Source organism: Anomaloglossus baeobatrachus, unplaced genomic scaffold (genome assembly GCF_048569485.1).
Source record: "Anomaloglossus baeobatrachus isolate aAnoBae1 unplaced genomic scaffold, aAnoBae1.hap1 Scaffold_370, whole genome shotgun sequence".
Classification (NCBI taxonomy): Eukaryota; Metazoa; Chordata; class Amphibia; order Anura; family Aromobatidae; genus Anomaloglossus; species Anomaloglossus baeobatrachus.
In genome coordinates, this window is record NW_027443048.1 from 224,374 (window position 1) to 244,762 (window position 20,389).

The following is a 20,389-nucleotide window of genomic DNA, read 5'->3' on the forward strand; positions in this document are numbered from 1 at the left end:
ATTTTCACAGCTGAGATGTGTGCCTGCTAGGCACGAGCAGAATCGTTATCTGCTCGTGCCGTTTAACCCCTTAAATGGCGCTGTCAATATGTGACAACGCCATTATAAGCGCGATCGCGGTAAACTTTTACTTACCACCCGATACCGGAAGTCACGTGACGCGAACACGTGACTTCCAGTAGTTGTCATGGTAGCACAGGGTCATGTGATGACTCCTATACTACACATGAATTGCTTTCACTTTCGCTGTGCCCGCGGCACAGTGAAAAAGAAAGTGAGCGTATCTGCTGTTTACAGCTGTGTAGCTGTGATCAGCAGATAGTGCAGAGTGATCGGATTGCTGACCGCAATAGCCCCCTAGGGGGACTAGTAAAATAAAAAAAAAAGTTAAAAAAAGTTTTAAAAAAATTAAAAAAAAACAAAAAAACCTAAAAGTTCAAATCACCCACATTCGCCTCATTGAAAATTAAAGGGTTAAAAAAATAAAAAATATACACACATTTGGTATCTCCGCGTTCAGAAATGCCCGATCTATCAAAATATAAAATCAATTAATCTGATCAGTATACGGCGTAGCGGCAAAAAAATTCCAAACGCCAAAACGACGTTTTTTTTGTCGCCACAACTTTTGTGCAAAATGCAATAAGAGGCGATCAAAACGTAGTATCTGCGCAAAAATGGTAACGTTAAAAACGTCAGGTCGAGACGCAAAAAATAAGCCGTCACTGAGCCATAGATCCCGAAAAATGAGAACGCTATGGGTCACGGAATAAGGCGTAAAACGTGCGCCACTTTTTTCGGACAAACTTCCGATTTTTTTTAACCCCTTATATAAAAGTAAACCTATACATGTTTGGTGTCTACGAACTCGCACTGACCTGAGGCATCACACCCACACATCAGTTTTACCATATAGTGAACACAGTGAATAAAATATCTCAAAAACAATAGTGCTATCGCACTTTATTGCAAATTTTTCTGCATTTGGAATTTTTTTGCCGTTTTCCAGTACACTATATGGTAAAACTGATACTTTCAATTAAAAGTACAGCTCGTTCCGCAAAAAATGAGCCCTCACATGACCATATTGACTGAAAAATAAAAAAGTTACGTCTCTCAGAAAAAGAATGGCGAAAAAAAAACTAAAGCGAAAAATCGGCCGGTCGTGAAGGGGTTAAGCAAGAGGCTCCACTAACCAAACAACACCATGAACACTGAGGAGATCTCCAAGCAGCACTATGAAAACCAAAGAGGTCTCCAAACAATACCATGAAGTCCGAGCAAATCTCCAAACAAAACTATGAAGACCAAGGAGATGTCCAAACGACACCATGAAGACCAAGGAGATCTCCAAACCACACCATTAAGACCAAGGGGATTTCCAAATGACACCATAAAGACAAAGGAGATCTCCAAGCAACACCATGAAGACCAAAAGGAGATCTCCAAATGACACCATGAAGACCAAGGACATCTCCAAACAACACCAGGCAGACCAAGGAGATCTCCAAACAACACCATGCAGACCAAGGTGATCTCCAAACAACACCATGCAGACCAAGGAGATCTCCAAACAACACCATGTAGACCAAGGAGATCGCCAAACAACACCATGTAGACCAAGGAGATCGCCAAACAACACCATGTAGACCAAGGAGATCGCCAAACAACAACATGTAGACCAAGGAGATCGCCAAACAACACCATGTAGACCAAGGAGATCGCCAAACAACACCATGTAGACCAAGGAGATCGCCAAACAACACCATGTAGACCAAGGAGATCTCCAAATACTCCAAATAACACCATAGAGACCAAGGAGATTTCCAAACAACACCCTGGAGACCAAGGAGATCTCCAAACAAAACCATGCAGACCAAGGGCCTGGGCAAAGAGGACATTAATTATAGAGGTAACATAGAGACCAAAAGGTGACCCTGAAGGAGCTGCAGAGTTCCCAAGCAGAGACTGGAGTATCTGTCCATATGACCACAATAAGTCGTACCCTCCATAGAGTTGGCCTTTATGGAAGAGTGGCCAGAAAAAAAGCCTTTATTTGCAGCCAAATATTGGAAGGTTTGTTTTGATTTTGCCAAAAGACATGTGGGAGACTCCCCAAATGTTTAGAGGAAGGTACTGTGGTCAGATGAGACCAAAATTGAACTTTTTGGCCATCAAGGTAAATGCTATGTCTGGCACCAAACCAACAGCTCATCACCCCAAGAATAAGCCTGAAAATTAGGCATAGACCCGGCAGTGGGAAAACTGGTGAACAATGAAGGCCATAAGTCATATCAAGGCTAGAAGTAGCGTTATCCCTCCTGTACACACACGGCAGCTTTTTCTGAAAAGTTACCCGAAATAAGAGTTCAGCTTTAACTGCGGTTGTGACCACTCTCCTCTTATTGACCCCCACGTGTCACAGCGGACACGGTTACCGGGAGACCAGCTTTCCTGCACGCGTTGGAGGAGGCCATCATGAGGTGGAAATTAGATAAGACCAAAATCCAAACAAGCCCTCACTCCCCACATTACACGTCTGGTGCAGATAATGAGCCGAATATTACACTGTGATCCCCTCATTATCTGGTCTGCTCGGGGGATGCAGCGTCTCGTCCACATCAACCCCCCCAGATTCCTCTCATTTCATCAGAAGGACACTCTTGGCAGAGGAGTGAATGGAAGACGATGAAGCTCCAGTCTTAGCTAAGACGGGCCATGGAGCGGACGGAACCAAGAGAGATGGCGCTGACCGGGTGGCAAGTCCATGTCCCGGGACCGGTCACCACTGCAGAAGGTAGAGCTAAGGAAGAGGCGCTGCAGGGAGGCGGAGAGCAGCTGCCCGTCACGTGGGGGGGCCCAAGCCGGAGGGGCACCAAGGCTGTGAGTAGGGTCTCCACACACGGAGCAGAGATAAGATTGTCTTACTCAGTATATGTGTTTCCTGTACTTTCCCCTGTTATCTATATACAGTATATATGTATCACATAAGTTTGATAAGTCTACACGCCCCTTGTAAACTGCCAGGTTTTTGTCATGTAACATAATCCTAACAAGAAAAGTCATGTCAGAACTTTTCCCCCTTTAACGTCACAAATAATCTGAACAAATCTATTAAGAAATAAACCTTTTCGGGTGGAAAAAGAGAAATAATGTAGTTGCATAAATCTGTACACCCTTATACTAATATTTGTTGAAGTCTTTTTGAGTAGGAATCAGAGTCGTAGGATGGGGTTCAGTTCGGGGGGGCAAAACATCTGAGTGGGCCCCTAACCAGGCGACAATGTTTACAATTATGGTGGTGCCCCCTAATTGTGGGTACAGGGGAATCTCCACAGATGACCGCGCTATTACTGAAAAGAAATGAACGCCAATGTTACCGCCATATGGTGACTATATAGTGGTAGATACCTATGCAGTGATTACAGTACAGTTATAGTGTCCCACCCCCGTGGAAGCAGCTGAGCTGCTCGGGATCCGGGTTCGAGGTGGCTCGAGGGTCTCCGGACCCGGGGGTCGTGCGGCCACTCAAATGAAAGGGGGTATTTACAGGGGAGTTGATGTATAGTTCGTGACACCACCCGTGGTGTATGGTAAGTAGGGGAGTACCGCCACTGCCGCTGGGAGTACCCAGGGTGATGAAGTGGGGCAGCAAGGTGTCGTAGCCCTCCACGGGTAGGGAGGATGCCCCGGGACTCGGTGAGGGGTGCCGTGGGGTGCAGGGGTCTCTCTCATACTCACTAAGTTCATAAGCAGACGCTGACAACCGGGTAAAACAAGTCTCTGGGTACCTCTGCCGCTGAGGGGAGCTCGTCCGGGTCCCGTCCCCAATGGTGTTGCCTGGTGATCTGTGACCTGCCTCCTGGCACTTAGTTTGACTTCAACTTAGTGGCCCGGTAGCTTGGAACTAGCTGGGCCCCGCTCCCTACTATGGCTAAGTATGGGAGCCTGCTCTCAGGGCTCACGCTTGGGATTTTCTGGACCGTTTTGGACTGGAAAGTCATATCCCCCTCGTTGCGCTAGTGCCCCGATTTTGGAGCGGGTGGGAACAGATCATAAAGGCTCTGTTCTCCTCAGGTGAATTGTTGGGTTGCCTGAAGCTACTCCCCGACCTAGGGTCCGTGTACCCCGTCATGCCTTCGGTCCTGGACCAGTGATAGTGCTAGGCTGCCGGCCGTCCTCCTCGACAGTTCCAGGCACCTCGCCACAATCCCCTGCGACCGGGGGTCCGACTCCTCTAGGCCCAGACCACTGTCTGCAACCTAGACAGTTCCTTCAGGAGCCACCGCTCCCGACTTCCTCTGAGCTCCTCACAGCTCAAGGGCTACTTCCCAACTCTCCCTCTACTCACTGACTGACTACACTCCTCCCTTCCCCCTCCTGACCCCACAAGTGGGCAACTCTATTCCACTCAAGCCGTCTACTGGTGTGCCTGGTGGGTGTGGTGCAGGGTGTATCTAGGATTTGATTTGCTGTTGGAGGCAACACCATTTAGATAGGGACCCAGAACCAAGAGAGAGGTGGATACTACACGGAAGGGCAGCTTGTGCAGTACCCTGTGATGACCTGATAGTCCAGGGGCGTCACAATAGATTGTCAGCGATGTATTTATGGAGGTGTCACATGCGCACAGCTAGTAGTCACCTGGCAGCTCCAATATGGCTACCATAAACAGGCTTGGTGCAGGCTACTCCAATTCCCAGAACCCAGCAGGTGCCATGGCCTTCACCCTTTAACCCCTGTACAGGGATCTGGACTTAAACAGAGGTCCGTGGGCTGGGCCACAGAGTCAGCTGCTGTTCAGTGGGGCTAGGGAGGGTTGGTCAGAAAGCCGGGTCAGATCCAGGAGGTCACGTCAGGGACAGAATCAAACAAGCGGGCAGTCACATGTAAAGCCGGAGACAATAAACAGGTCAAACACAGGACAGAGGCACAATCCAGGATAGAAGATCTACTGACTGGCATCAGGGAGCTGGCTCTCTGGGGTTTATATAGAACAGCCCCAGCCAGTGCTGACAGAAACCAAGACAACAGATTAGCTCCATCGCTTCCAGACTGGACAGAACCACAAGTCCCAGGAATAAAATAGACTTGATTTAATGAATCGTCACCAGGCCTAGCGGCCGGAGCAGAAGTGTCACGGTCGTCTCCCTTGGAGATTAGCAACAGGGTCATAATAACAACTACCAACCTGAATAAATACCCTCTGCTCCCTGCAGAGGGCGCCGATTATTCAGAATTCATTCTGGAGCTTGGTCTGGAGCGTATAGAAGGTGTTTGCTGCTGTCTTCAGTTGCTTGGTGTGGAAGTTATCCTGTTGTTCAGTTAACTTTCTCCTTACCCCATTTACCTTCTGTGCACCTTCTTATAGTCCTGATTATTGTTTGTTTTTGGTGCACATGATTTTTGTTGTCCTCCCTGTTTGTCGGTGCGGTTTTTGTGACTACTGTCCTGGCCCGTGCCTTGGGTGGTGGGTGTTGAGGGCGTTAGGTCAGGGCTATGGACAAGAGATAGGGACATGCTGGTGGATCAGACCTCACTACCATCGAGTGTACCTCTAGGTTGAGGTTACCTCAGGGTGCTGGCCAGCTTAGTGGTCCCTATCCAATCATATCCTACACACCAGCATAACAAGAAGGCAGCACAGATGTTACAGGGGGAAGCAAGCAGAGTATTTGCCTCAGGGGCATCCAGTAGGGGGCACTGTTGGGATGCATAATGTCACAGTGCAGAGATTTGTCCCATACGGCAGCATTTTGATGCACACCAGGAATGATACTAAACCCTTTTATGAGCTAGTTATCAAACTGACAGCAGGCTCAGAGAACATGGAAAATGCCTGCTCCCAATTGCACAGTGTCTTTCCGGCACTTCCAGGGTCAGAATAACATCATCAGTATAATCAGTTCACATGATCCCCTGACTATGCTACTGACTTCACTTCTGAACCATAAAGCAGGATGGTTAGTGATAGGGTAATCGCTCTTATTGAGCTCAAGATGTGGGAAAAACGTGAGATGTAGAAGAAAAATGTAAGGGGACAATATGGTGGGCAGGGAATTTGTGAGGGACAGTATGGGTGGAAGAGTGTAAAGGTACAGTATGGAGGTCAGAGGAAACAGTATGGGGGGAAGAGAGTATGAGGAGAGAGTATATAAGGGGAAAGTATTAGGAGACAGTATGTGAGGAGGAGTATAAGGGGACTGCCTGAAAGGTAAAGTGTGAGGGAACAGAATGGGAACAAAGTGTGAGGAGACAATATGAGGGTAAAAGTGTGAGGAGACAATATGGGGGTAAAAGTGTGAGGAGACAATATGGGGGAAAAAGTGTGAGGAGACAATATGGGGGTAAAAGTGTGAGGAGACAATATGGAGGTAAAAGTGTGAGGAGGCAATATGAGGGTAAAAGTGTGAGGAGACAATATGGGGGTAAAAGTGTGAGGAGACAATATGGGGGTAAAAGTGTGAGGAGACACTATGGGGGTAAAAGTGTGAGGAGACAATATGGGGGTAAAAGTGTGAGGAGACAATATGGGGGTAAAAGTGTGAGGAGACAGTGTGGGGGAAAACCAGTGAGGTGATGGACACTGAATAGTGTCGGGGCTGTATATGGAGGGGTGAGTGATAGCACAGCAAGTAGGGGAAAAATACAGAGGGGGAATGTGAGGAGAAATACAATATTTAGGCTAGGGATCTACTGTGAAAGGGACAGTGCAGAAAAGGAGGCCCAGTATGGAAAAGTGGCAGCATGGTGGGATACCCTGGTGATTATAGTTAATAAGGGAGGAGGATAGTGTGATGGTTATAGCTTATAAGGGTGGATATTGTGGAGGCAATATTTTATGGGAGAGGGCAGTATGGAGGGCAGGTACTAGAAGAGGGACAGTGTGAGGGTCATATTTTGTGCAGGGAAAACAGTAAGGGGCAATTACTTATTTAGGGGCACAGCATAGGGCAGAGTTTTATTTATTCAGGAGCATTATAAGCAGCATGTTATTTTTAAGGTCATCATGTTGGGATGTGCTGCAGAAGAGGAGAGGATGGAAGTCTGCAGAGATGAGCTGCGGATGTGGAAAGTCATCATGGTGTCGGGACAAGATGAAGAAGAAAAGAAAGAGAACGATTCTGATCAGAGACGTCATCTATAAGGTCCCTGGATATAAATGTCTATTTGTGATACTGAATACGTCTCATCAATACTGAGGTTCCTGTATGGTCCTCAGTCTGATCATGGCTAGTAACAACAAATACCAGTTTCTCCTCATCATTTTTATGGCCATACTATAGGTATATGTTATACAATTGCATATGGGGCTTACCAGACATTGCAATTGATCGCTGTACTAAGCTTGGCAATGTACTCATGTACTGATAACACTTTTGGTGATGTATTCATGTACTGATGGTGGTTCTGGTGATGTATTCATGTACTAATGGTGGTTCTGGTGATGTATTCATGTACTGATGGTGGTTCTGGTGATTTATTCATGTACTGATGGTGGTTCTGATGATGTATTTCTGTACTGACGGTGCTTCTGGTGATGTATAATATACCTTACAACTGAATTTCTTTCTAATGAAGTTGTTCATTTTCCCATCTTTTCCATCTGACCCAGACCAACACAGCAACGTCTCCAGCCATAAATTATCTGCAGAGTTTACAGGAAAGACACATTTGACCTCACATTCCAGCACCATCCCCATCTATTTCCTACCTGCACAAACTCCTCACTCTGCTGGGGCCCTAATGCTGAGCTGCTGCTGTCGTATTTCCTCATGTTACTTAATCTGTTGTGTTTAGCACAAAAACCGCAGTGCTCTTATTGCCCGACAGCTCCCCTATACACAGTATGATGGCTTAACAGCTCCCCTATACACAGTATGATGGGCCCACAGCTCATCTATACACAGTATGATGAGCCCACACCTCCCCTATACACAGTATGATGGGCCCACAGCTCCTCTATACACAGTATGATGGGCCCACAGCTCCCCTATACACAGTATGATGGGCCCACAACTCCCTATAGACAGTATGATGGGCCCACAGCTCCCCTATACACAGTATGATGGGACCACAGCTCCTGTATACACAGTATGATGGGCCCACAGCTCCCCTATACACAGTATTGAAGTGACCTCGGGTAAGACCGCGGCTGAGTTCCCATAATCTGCGCCAACAAAATCCCCACGCTCAGATTTTATGCAAGGGTACATTTCTTTACTGGTAAACATCTCAATGACACGCGCCGCTGGCTTAGCAGCACACATAACCAGGGTTTGCTATCCGGGTCTTTAGCTTCAGACGCGCGGCACAGAACACAAAAAAAACCAGCAATGATAAACAAGAATTCTGTCCCTGACTTGCCCTATAGGTTATATTACCAGTCCAAAACACAAGGAGGGAGGGCTCCCACGTAGCAGGCCTGGACTCCGGGTAAACGGCGGCGACTCCAAGGGAGAGAAGTGGGAAGATCTTCAGCCCTCTCAACAGAGGACTAGCTTACAGTCTCTTGGTACGGAGGAAGGAGACGGTTCGGAGGTCCCTTGAGTCCAGTATCCCATCTGCAGCAGTTCTGACAATCCCTCACACTTCAGCGATGAGGGCAGTCCAAGGCAGGTCTGCTCAGGTACAGCTCCAGTAGCTCAGTGTCTTTTTCCCCGCACTTTTACTTCCTGTACAACAAGTGCCTGAGGGAGGGGATCAGATTTTACAGCGTCCACCTCTCGAGCAGTTTCAGCACTTGTCCAGAAGGTGGCAGCACCATCCTGTGTAATGTCAGTCTCCATGTCCATTTTAATCACAAAACAGTCAGAGCTGCTCGCCTCGTTACAGTATGATGGGCCCACAGCTCCTCTATACACAGTATGATGGCTCCACAGCTCCTCTATACACTGTATGATGGGCCCACAGCTCCTTTATACACAGTATGATGGCTCCACAGCTCCTCTATACACAGTATGATGGGCCCACAGCTCCTCTATACACAGTATGATGGCTCCACAGCTCCTCTATACACTGTATGATGGGCCCACAGCTCCTTTATACACAGTATGATGGCTCCACAGCTCCTTTATACACAGTATGATGGGCCCACAGCTCCTCTATACACAGTATGATGGGCCCACAGCTCCTTTATACACAGTATGATGGGCCCACAGCTCCTCTATACACTGTATGATGGGCCCACAGCTCCTTTATACACAGTATGATGGCTCCACAGCTCCTCTATACACTGTATGATGGGCCCACAGCTCCCTATACACAGTATGAAGAAATATACTGGTGGATAGAAAAGTCGGGTTCAACGCTGCGCTAAAAACCACGAAGCCAAACGATGTGATGGATTCTTTTCTTTATTTAGGACAGGTCAACGCGTTTCAAAGGCATGTCCGCCTTCTTCATCAGGACAAGGAAAAGAACAGCATAATACATATTGCTGTCAGGGGATACATATATATACTACTGAAGAGAGGCTCCACGTATACACAGATGACGTCAGCCGGCCGGTGACTGGGCGTCACGTGGAAAAAAGCAGGAAGGAGTAGAAAAAATGAGTAAAAGAAAATAAAAAATGAGAAAGGGGTAAGAGTGGAGTGTGAAAGGGTTAAATTTTACTCAACCCGAAAAGAAAAAAAGAAAAGAGTGTAAACAATAATTTAAAATTGTATTGCAAAAAATTGTTTTAATAAAACAAATATGAAAAAAGTGTGTTTTATTTAATAAACATGTGTCGAAAATGTATTAAATAAAACACACTTTTTTTCATATTTGTTTTATTAAAACAATTTTTTGTCTGTGGTGTCTGGTAAGCGGGATACACCAGCGCTGCCCGCGGCCGACCTCTGAGGCGATGGTGACGGCAGCTTAAGATCTCTCAGCTCCCCACAGGTGGAGATTTCTTACCTCAGGGCGGCGGGTCGCTGACCAGGAGGGAAGCGACTGAGCGGTGATGGCTGCCTTCTTCTCTGAAGGGTCCTGTAGAACGGCGGAGAGACGACACACCGAGTCCACATCAGCTTAAACACGTCCTTTTTACTAGCATCTGGTTTGTTTTGCACAGTTCACAGCAGAACAGTTCGGTTACCAGAAGGCCAATGGTCACAGGTTTCGGAGGAGATTTGATGACAGAGTCTCTCTCTGAGGTAACCTTTCTTTGTCTCTTTCTTGGTCTCTGCTCTGAGGGCTCTGTGACTCCCTCTTTAACCCACTCGTTAGTCTCGTCACTGGTTTTCCCAGGGGTCTGATGCTGCACGATTTCTTTATCTTTCCCGCAACAGCGTGGTGAACTCGGCTTGGGGTTCGTAGTCAGACTCTTGATGGGTACCGGGACTCCTCTTATTTAAGATCCCAGGTTAACGGTCAATGGTTTGGGGATAAACCTGACAAACCTCCTCGGTCCCGTTATACCGGTGTCGAGCTGAACTCTTCAGCCGGCTCTCGCCAGACCTAAAGCGTCCCCCTTCCGACTGGGTTACCCCTTTTCCAGTGTCTTTCTTTTCTTTTGGGGTACCCTCACTCAGGACGTCGGGCCTATGTTATTTCTAGCCCTTCTTTCTGTCATTAATTTACTCTCATCTCTTCTTGTCACTCCTTACTGACTGACTGTTAACTGACTAACTGTCACCCAGTCGTCCTGGCAACCACGTTGCGTCTCACACTCAGCTAGGCTCCACCCCCTATGGACCTACTTTATAAACAGTCCCAGGAATATGAAGGTAGGGGCTGCTGAGTCAATGTTACTCAATCTAATATAAGACTCTGCATTTCCTCTCTCTTACACCTGTGACCAAAGGGCACTGCACCTTGATGTTAAGGTGCTGTATTCCCCTGTAGCGCCCAACTACAGGGGTGCCACAGTATGATGGGCCCACAGCTCCCTATACACATTATGATGGGCCCACACCTCCCCTATACACAGTATGATGGGCCCACACCTCCCCTATACACAGTATGATGGGCCCACACCTCACCTATATGTGACGCCCTGGGCAAGCCAGGGGTCACAGGTCACAACACCACACACCCCACATTCCCTGCAGGAACACCAAGGTCAAAACACAAATCCTTGTTGCCTTCCTCCAGGGGCTGACGTCCACACCAGGGGGTGGGCCAGGCGGTTGGCTCCGCCCACCGAGGAGTTCACAGCCCTGGAGGCGGGAAAACCAGACAGTTAAGCTAGGGAGGTGAAGGAGTAAACAGTGAAGTAGAAGGAGGGAAAGTAGAGAAAGAGAAAAGTGACAGCAAGAAGCCTGAAGTTAGTCCGGGTGTGTGCCCCGGACTGAGACAGCAAGGTTGGCAGACGGCGGTGACCGTCTGCAGGAGAGGCTACTTGGAGGTTGCCGAAAGGACCGTGGACGGGTGGTGGCCCGGCGGTACCGGAGCGGTATACAAAGAGAAGCCAGCACCAGTGGCAGGGGCCTTTCGGATCCCGGCAAGGCTAGGAGTCGCCATAATTTGCCAAATCCGTCAGTGAAGGGGACCTCTGGGTCTCCCAGCAGCAAAGTCCCGATTGAAGGCAACAGTCCGACCGTGAAGGGGAGACACCACCACCGCCAAGGCACCAGTTTCCCAGGGCCAGCGCCTGCGGGCAAGAGAGGGGCTCCTCCGGCTCATATCCAAGCTGGGGAGCGGGTTACCAGTGGAAATCCATCGTTACCAAAGAACCGTACTTAGGTGCAGGGAAGAGACCATCACCGCTAACTGCAGGGAACATCAGCACCGTAGCCGTCCGAGGGACCCGTCCAACCAGCCGTTTGTTTACCGTGAACTGTGTCATCATCCTTGGGCTAAGTGAGTACCTCCGTGCCGTGCGTCACAGCGCTACCCCTGCGTTCCTGCACCTCCACAGGCCCCATAACCCGCCTGTCCACCATCCGAACCCCATCACTGGGACCCGGGACAACCAACCCCCTATCCACGGAGTGGAGAACTAACAACTTTGCTGCTCCCTGTCACCGCTCCCGGGATTCCCATACAGAGCAGTGGTGGTGTCCCTACAATCACCACAACCGTGGGTGGCGTCACGGACAATAAACTATCCCAACAACCAAACCCCCTTTCACTCACGGGCGAGGAGCGCCGCTCGAGTCCCCGGGATCCGGCCCATCGCTCGAGCCACCGAGCAGCAGCAGGCCACAGCAGTGGCAGCCGGACCCGAGCAGTGGGAGAGCGCAGCGTCCCCTCCTCCTCCCGCGACATATACACAATATGATGGGCCCATAGCTCCCCTATACACAGTATGATGGGCCCACACCTCCCCTATACACAGTATGATGGGTCTACAGCTCCTTTATGCACAGTATGATGGGCCCACAGCTCCTCTATACACAGTATAATGGGCCCACAGCTCCTCTATACACTGTATGATGGGCCCACATCTCCTCTATACACAGTATAATGCCCCCACAGCTCCCCTATACACAGTATGATGGGCCCACACCTCCCCTATACACAGTATGATGGGCCCACAGCTCCCCTATACACAGTATGATGGGCCCACAGCTCCCCTATACACAGTATGATGGGTCTACAGCTCCCCTATGCACAGTATGATGGGCCCACAGCTCCTCTATACACAGTATAATGGGCCCACAGCTCCTCTATACACTGTATGATGGGCCCACAGCTCCCCTATACACAGTATGATGGGCCCACAGCTCCCCTATACACAGTATGATGGGCCCACAGCTCCTCTATACACAGTATGATGGGTCCACAGATCCCCTATACACAGTATGATGGACCCACAGCTCCTCTATACACAGTATGATGGGCCCACAGCTCCTCTATACACAGTATGATGGGTCCACAGCTCCCCTATACACAGTATGATGGGCCCACAGCTCCCTATACACAGTATGATGGGCCCACACCTCCCCTATACACAGTATAATGGGCCCACACCTCCCCTATACACAGTATGATGGGTCCATAGCTCCTCTATACACAGTATGATGGGCCCACAGCTCCTCTATACACAGTATGATGGGCCCACAGCTCCTCTATACACAGTATGATGGGCCCACAGCCCCTCTATACACAGTATGATGAGCCCACACCTCCCTATACACAGTATGATGGGTCCACAGCTCCCCTATACACAGTATGATGGGCCCACAGCTCCTCTATACACAGTATGATGGGCCCACAGCTCCCCTATACACAGTATGATGGCCCACAGCTCCTCTATACACAGTATGATGGGCCCACAGCTCCTCTATACACAGTATGATGGGTCCACAGCTCCTCTATACACAGTATGATGCGCCCACAGCTCCCTATACACAGTATGATGGGCCCACACCTCCCCTATACACAGTATGATGGGCCCACACCTCCCCTATACACAGTATGATGGGCCCACAGCTCCTCTATACACAGTATGATGGGCCCACAGCTCCTCTATACACAGTATGATGGGTCCACAGCTCCTCTATACACAGTATGATGGGCCCACAGCTCCTCTATACACAGTATGATGGGCCCACAGCTCCCCTATACACAGTATGATGGGCCCACAGCTCCCCTATACACAGTATGATGGGTCCACAGCTCCCCTATACACAGTATGATGGGCCCACAGCTCCTCTATACACAGTATGATGGGCCCACAGCTCCCCTATACACAGTATGATGGGCCCACAGCTCCTCTATACACAGTATGATGGGTCCACAGCTCCTCTATACACAGTATGATGGGTCCACAGCTCCTCTATACACAGTATGATGGGCCCACAGCTCCTCTATACACAGTATGATGGGCCCACAGCTCCCCTATACACAGTATGATGGGCCCACAGCTCCTCTATACACAGTATGATGGGTCCACAGCTCCTCTATACACAGTATGATGCGCCCACAGCTCCTCTATACACAGTATGATGCGCCCACAGCTCCCTATACACAGTATGATGGGTCCACAGCTCCCCTATACACAGTATGATGGGCCCACAGCTCCTCTATACACAGTATGATGGGTCCACAGCTCCCCTATACACAGAATGATGGGTCCACAGCTCCTCTATACACAGTATGATAGGCCCACAGCTCCACTATACACAGTATGATGGGCCCACAGCTCCCCTATACACAGTATGATGGGCCCACAGCTCCTCTATACACAGTATGATGGGCCCACACCTCCCTATACACAGAATGATGGGTCCACAGCTCCTCTATACACAGTATGATAGGCCCACAGCTCCCTATACACAGTATGATGGGCCCACAGCTCCCCTATACACAGTATAATGGGCCCACACCTCCCCTATACACAGTATGATGGGCCCACAGCTCCTCTATACACAGTATGATGGGCCCACAGCTCCTCTATACACAGTATGATGGGCCCACAGCTCCTCTATACACAGTATGATGGGCCCACAGCTCCCCTATACACAGTATGCTGGGCCCACAGCTCCTCTATACACAGTATGATAGGCCCACAGCTCCCCTATACACAGTATGATGGGCCCACAGCTCCCCTATACACAGTATGATGGGCCCACAGCTCCTCTATACACAGTATGATGGGTCCACAGCTCCTCTATACACAGTATGATGGGCCCACAGCTCCTCTATACACAGTATGATGCGCCCACAGCTCCCTATACACAGTATGATGGGTCCACAGCTCCCCTATACACAGTATGATGGGCCCACAGCTCCTCTATACACAGTATGATGGGTCCACAGCTCCCCTATACACAGAATGATGGGTCCACAGCTCCTCTATACACAGTATGATAGGCCCACAGCTCCACTATACACAGTATGATGGGCCCACAGCTCCCCTATACACAGTATGATGGGCCCACAGCTCCTCTATACACAGTATGATGGGCCCACACCTCCCTATACACAGAATGATGGGTCCACAGCTCCTCTATACACAGTATGATAGGCCCACAGCTCCCTATACACAGTATGATGGGCCCACAGCTCCCCTATACACAGTATAATGGGCCCACACCTCCCCTATACACAGTATGATGGGCCCACAGCTCCTCTATACACAGTATGATGGGCCCACAGCTCCTCTATACACAGTATGATGGGCCCACAGCTCCTCTATACACAGTATGATGGGCCCACAGCTCCCCTATACACAGTATGCTGGGCCCACAGCTCCTCTATACACAGTATGATAGGCCCACAGCTCCCCTATACACAGTATGATGGGCCCACAGCTCCCCTATACACAGTATGATGGGCCCACAGCTCCCCTATACACAGTATGATGGGCCCACAGCTCCCCTATACACAGTATGCTGGGCCCACGGCTCCCCTATACACAGTATGATGGGCCCACAGCTCCTCTATACACAGTATGATGGGTCCACAGCTCCCCTATACACAGTATGATGGGCCCATAGCTCCCCTATACACAGTATGATGGGCCCACAGCTCCCCTATACACAATATGATGGGCCCACACCTCCTTTATACACAGTATTGTGGGTCTACAGCTCCTCTATACACAGTATGATGGGCCCACAGCTCCCCTATACACAGTATGATGGGTCCACAGCTCCTCTATACACAGTATGATGGGCCCACACCTCCCCTATACACAGTATGATGGGCCCACAGCTCCCTTATACACAGTATGATGGGCCCACAGCTCCCTATATACAGTGTGATGCCCCCACAGCTCCTCTATACACAGTATAATGTCCCTACAACTCCACTATACACAGTATGATGGGTCCACAGCTTCCCCCTACACAGTATGATGGCCCTACATCTCCCTCATGCACAGTATGATGGGCCCACAATTCCCCTATACACAGTATGATGGGTCCATAATAACTGGTCATAATTCTCTCCCACTTGACAAATGCCTCAGATTCAGCTGCTGAAAAAGATCTGCATAGCACAGTGCAGCTTCCACCGGGCCTCACTGTGGGGATGGTGATCTTCGGGTAATACGCAGTTTGGTTTTTGCTCCTTTTTGGAATTATAGCCACAAAGATCCACTTTGGTCTCATCAGACATAACACGTTTTCCCAAATGTTTTTGGCAATTGATGGAGGTTTAGGCAAAAATAGTTAGGCTTGGATATTTTTTTTGTAAGAAAGCACTTCAGTGTTCTCACCCTACTCCACAGGCTGTCCATGTGAGGAATACAGAGGATTGAGTCATGCACTACATGAGTACTGGGCAGAAATTCCTGCAGCTCCTTTAATGTTACTTTATGTATGAGGAGAATGATCAGGGCACTGCTCCACACCAAATATTTGCAAAAATCGTCCTATTTTAGACTGAAAAAACGCACATGCTCTGCGGTGCCATTGATGTGACAAAGTTAATGAACATCCAAGCGGTTAAGAAAAAAACATCAGGCACTCACCAGCTTTGCTTGTGCAGGTTTCTTATTTTATTCGTGCAGGTTACATGTGCATGGGGTGGAGGGGAGGGAGCAGACGCTATACACGTCCAACGACGACGACGGCCGTTTCGCACCTGTCTGGTGCTTCAGCTGGTCTGGGTTGATCTGACATCACGTCCGTTATAACCACGTTAAACATGTGGTTGATGTCAGAAGTGATTAAAACAAGTTTAAAATCAAACTATAGTATTACTACTGAATGGAGTGTCAGTAAACATTTACAACATATAAGGACATATAATAACATTTCATATACAAAAATGGAATATTATCCTAGGAACACACTCAATTCATTTTTGTCATTTAGTCCTAATGGACCTAAAGCATTAAACTTCATAATATATTCTGCCTCTTTTCTGAGCAAAATTTTGTGCGTGTCCCCTCCTCTGGCCGGGGTTTTAACCAAATCAATACCTGCAAATGACAATACATTGGGGTCAGCATTGTGGGCTTCTTTTATATGATTAATTAATCTTGTTGCACCTACTCCACTAGAAATGGAGTTTTTGTGCTCCCTAAACCTCACAAATAATTGCCGTATGGTTTTGCCGATATAAAAATATTGGCATGGACAGAATATTACGTATACTACCATTTTGGTCCTGCAGGTAATCAGATTTTTAACCAAATGTGAATGACCACCTATTTCAAATGCTCTGCCCGTTATATGAAACTGGCAAAATGAGCAATTGCCGCATCTGAAATTACCTGCAGGGCCAGCGTGGTGTAACCAGGTCATGGGCGGCATATAGCGCTTCTTAATCAAAATGTCCCCAATATTCCTGCACCTCCTGTGTGTCACTAGAGGTTTATTTATGGCCATATCTCTAAGCTCATTAATCCCTTCGATTATATGCCAGTTTTTATTTATAACCGATTTTATCATACGGTCCATGGGACCAAATTTAAAATTAAATACAAAGCGATTTAATTGTTTTTTAGGGTGGGATTCATTATAGTTTCTAACATGGGATCTTTTTTCAAGTTGTATTTTTTCCTCTGCTTGTTTCTGCATAGAATTAATCAGATTTAAAGGATAGCCTCTTTCTATAAAGCGCTGTTTAAGATCTATTGTCTGAATCTGTAATGCGTCAGGGTTATTGGTAATCCTGTTCAGTCTTAAAAACTGACTGAAAGGAACCGATTTCAGTACATGTTCAGGATGGGCACTCTTGTAATGCAATAATGTGTTTACCGTAGTTCCTATAGAGCTCCCTTGAAATTAACCCTTCATGGGCTATTAATTTAACATCAAGGAATTCTATACTTTTGTCACCAAAAAAATATGTAAAACAACATATTGCAATTATTCTCTGAATTCAAATATGTCACAAAGGAATTAAACTGTTCCCTATCCCCATCCCAAATAATAAGGACATCGTCCACAAATCGCATGTATTTTTTTATGTGTTTGATATAAGGATTGTTAGGACTATAAATTAAGCGATCTTCAAGGTGTGTGTGTCGCCCTGGGCAAGCCAGGGGACACAGGTCACACACCACCACACCCTACATCCCAGGTAAGAACATCTAAGCTAACCAAAAATCCTTGTTGCCTTCCTCCAGAGACTGATGATTCACACCAGGGGGTGGGCCAGGCGGTTGGCTCCGCCCACCGAGGAGATTACAGCTCTGGAGGCGGGAGAAACCAGGCAGTCCAGTGAGGGACATGAAAGAGCAAACAGCGAGATTAGCCCAGGCAGGGCAAGAGTGAAGTCAGCTCAGGGACGAGCTTGAGCAAACAACTAAGTGAAAGTGAAGGAAAGAAAAGTAGTAAAGGAGGAAAGCAAGAGTGGTGACAGAACAGAAGGAGTGTGCAAAGCCTGAAGAGTCCAGCTAAGTGCAGGGCAGGTCAGCAAGGTCAGCAACGGCGGTGACTGTCTGAAGGGGGACCGTTTGGAAGTTCCTGGAAGGACCCCGTTGGCTGTGTGCCCGGTGGTCTGGAGAAGTGTTCCGAAGGACAGTCAGCACCAGGGCAGGGGCCTCTCGGACCCCGGCAAGGCTTGGAGTCGCCGTAATTTGCCGAATCCGTCAGTGAAGGGGACGTAGATCCCCCAACAACCAAGTCCCGATTGAAGGCAACAGTCCAGCCAGTGTAAGAGAGACACCGCCACCGCCAAGGCACCAGTTTCTTAGGGCCAGCGCCTGCGGGCAAAGAGTAGAGCTCCTCCGGTCCAGCTTGAAGCCGGGGAGCGGGTTACCGGTGGGGACCCATCGCAACCAACAAGTACACCAAGGTGCTAGGAAAAGGGACATCACCGTCATCTACCGGGAGAGCAAGTGCAGCCGTCCGTAGGACCGTCTTACCAGCCGTCTGGTTTACCGTAAAAACTGTGTCAATGTCTCAGGCTGAGTGAGTACCACAGTGCCGCAAGGCACAGCGCTTCCCCCGCGTCCCTGCGCCCACCAGGCCCTGCACCTCCCAAGCCGTCACCGGGCCCCGGGATCACCAACCCCTACCCACGGAGGGCAACACAACACCTGGCTGCTCCGCATCACCATCCCCGGGATCCCCGTATTGAGCAGCGGTGGTGAAATCACCACAACCGTGGGTGGCGTCACGGACTATAAACAATCCCCACACCCAACAAACCCCTTTCACTCACGAGCGAGGAGTGCCGCTCGAGAAACCCCCGGGATCCGGCCTACAGCTCGATCCACCATTGAGCAGCGGCCGCTGGACCCGAGCAGAAGGGGTGAGCGTAGTGTGCTGACACCCTCCTCCCCGCCCGCGACAACTTGGCGTCACGAACAGGATCTTACCGCTCTGCCATCTGGTAGAGGTGCGCCTTGTTACCGCCGGAGGTATCCGGCAGAAAAATTTCAGAAGCCGCCATCTTTGGCGCGAAAAGTTCCCGCTCGAGCGTCTTCTCGAGCAGTAGAGGCGCGAAGGCTAAAACCCCGCCCCGAGAGAGGAGGGGCCGGAAAGAGCTAAGGGGGACGCGATGGCGGCTAGACGCATGTAGCTGCAGCTATAAAAGCAGGGACGCCAGGACTCTGCAGACATACCGTTCCTGGAAAGAAAAAGAAGCCATCATGTGGATGCCGTCCCGCGACACCGTAGCCCCCGCGCCTGGAACCGCGGCGTGGGTGGAAATCCGAACCGCGCAGCTCTACCAAAGGCTGCAGGTCAGGATGCAGCTCCTCATGGAGGAGTGGGAGGTCGACATGGCGGACGTTATAGCCACCGTGCGGAGACGCGAGGAGGAAGCGGAGAAAGGGAGGGTGAGTGACCCACGTCCCGATGCCCTTGAAGGGCCGGTCATCGCGGCTGTGGGGCCCGGTCCAAGCCCTCTCCCCCCGTTGCCTCCCTCGCCACCCGTCCCGGAGGCCGTGACCCCGCCACTAGGCCTGCTACCACCGCAACCGGTAGCAGTACCCAGCGTCCCCGCCCAAGCGGGCCGACCTGTAGCCGGAGCCCGCGGCACACCGGAGGTGTTACCGTGGAAGACGCCGAAAGTGGAACCGGAGGCATCCCCTGAAAAACCCCCCGAGCCGGAGCCGATGACCCGCTCCGAGCTGAAGGCCCAGCAGCGGAAAGCCCCTATGCCCATCCCCCACACCTCGGCTGAGGTAGCGCCGGGTTGTTGTTGCAAGGCAGCGCCCAAGGCCAAGACACCGCGGGACATGCCGCCCATATTCCTGACAGTGGGCAACGTCCAGGATGTCCCGCGGGGCCCGACCCGTGCGCCGGTGCTGGCGGCAGCGCCGTATTGGGATAGGGAGCCGGTACCGCTGGGCCTGGAGATAACCGGAGTAGGGCAGCGCATGCCCGCAGCACCGTCCCCGTTGGGACCAACAGCTTGTTTGTTTGTTGAAAAGTTGAAAGAATGATAAGTGAAATTACCGAAGAAGTTACCTGATTTGCTTGTAATTGAACCGGCCGGAGCCGGCACCGTTGTCCCTGTGGGGACCGTTTAAAAAGTTATTTTGCATGGGAACTATCCATGGACAAGCCCGTGAACTTGCAGGGCACCCACAAACGTTAAGTGGCTT

General features: G+C 49.6%; 1 protein-coding gene across 1 annotated transcript in view; it reads left to right on the top strand.

Annotated features, from left to right (window-relative positions):
- The first annotated feature begins 2,680 nt into the window (after positions 1-2,680).
- The window catches only part of LOC142274112 (transcription factor 23-like), a 40,450-nt gene continuing 22,741 nt past the window's right edge, over positions 2,681-20,389 (top strand). Inside the window, exon 1 of the mRNA XM_075332554.1 lies at positions 2,681-2,883. Within this exon, the coding sequence (XP_075188669.1) occupies positions 2,719-2,883 (165 nt within the window). The 5' untranslated portion in view covers positions 2,681-2,718. The remainder of the gene's footprint in view (positions 2,884-20,389) is intronic.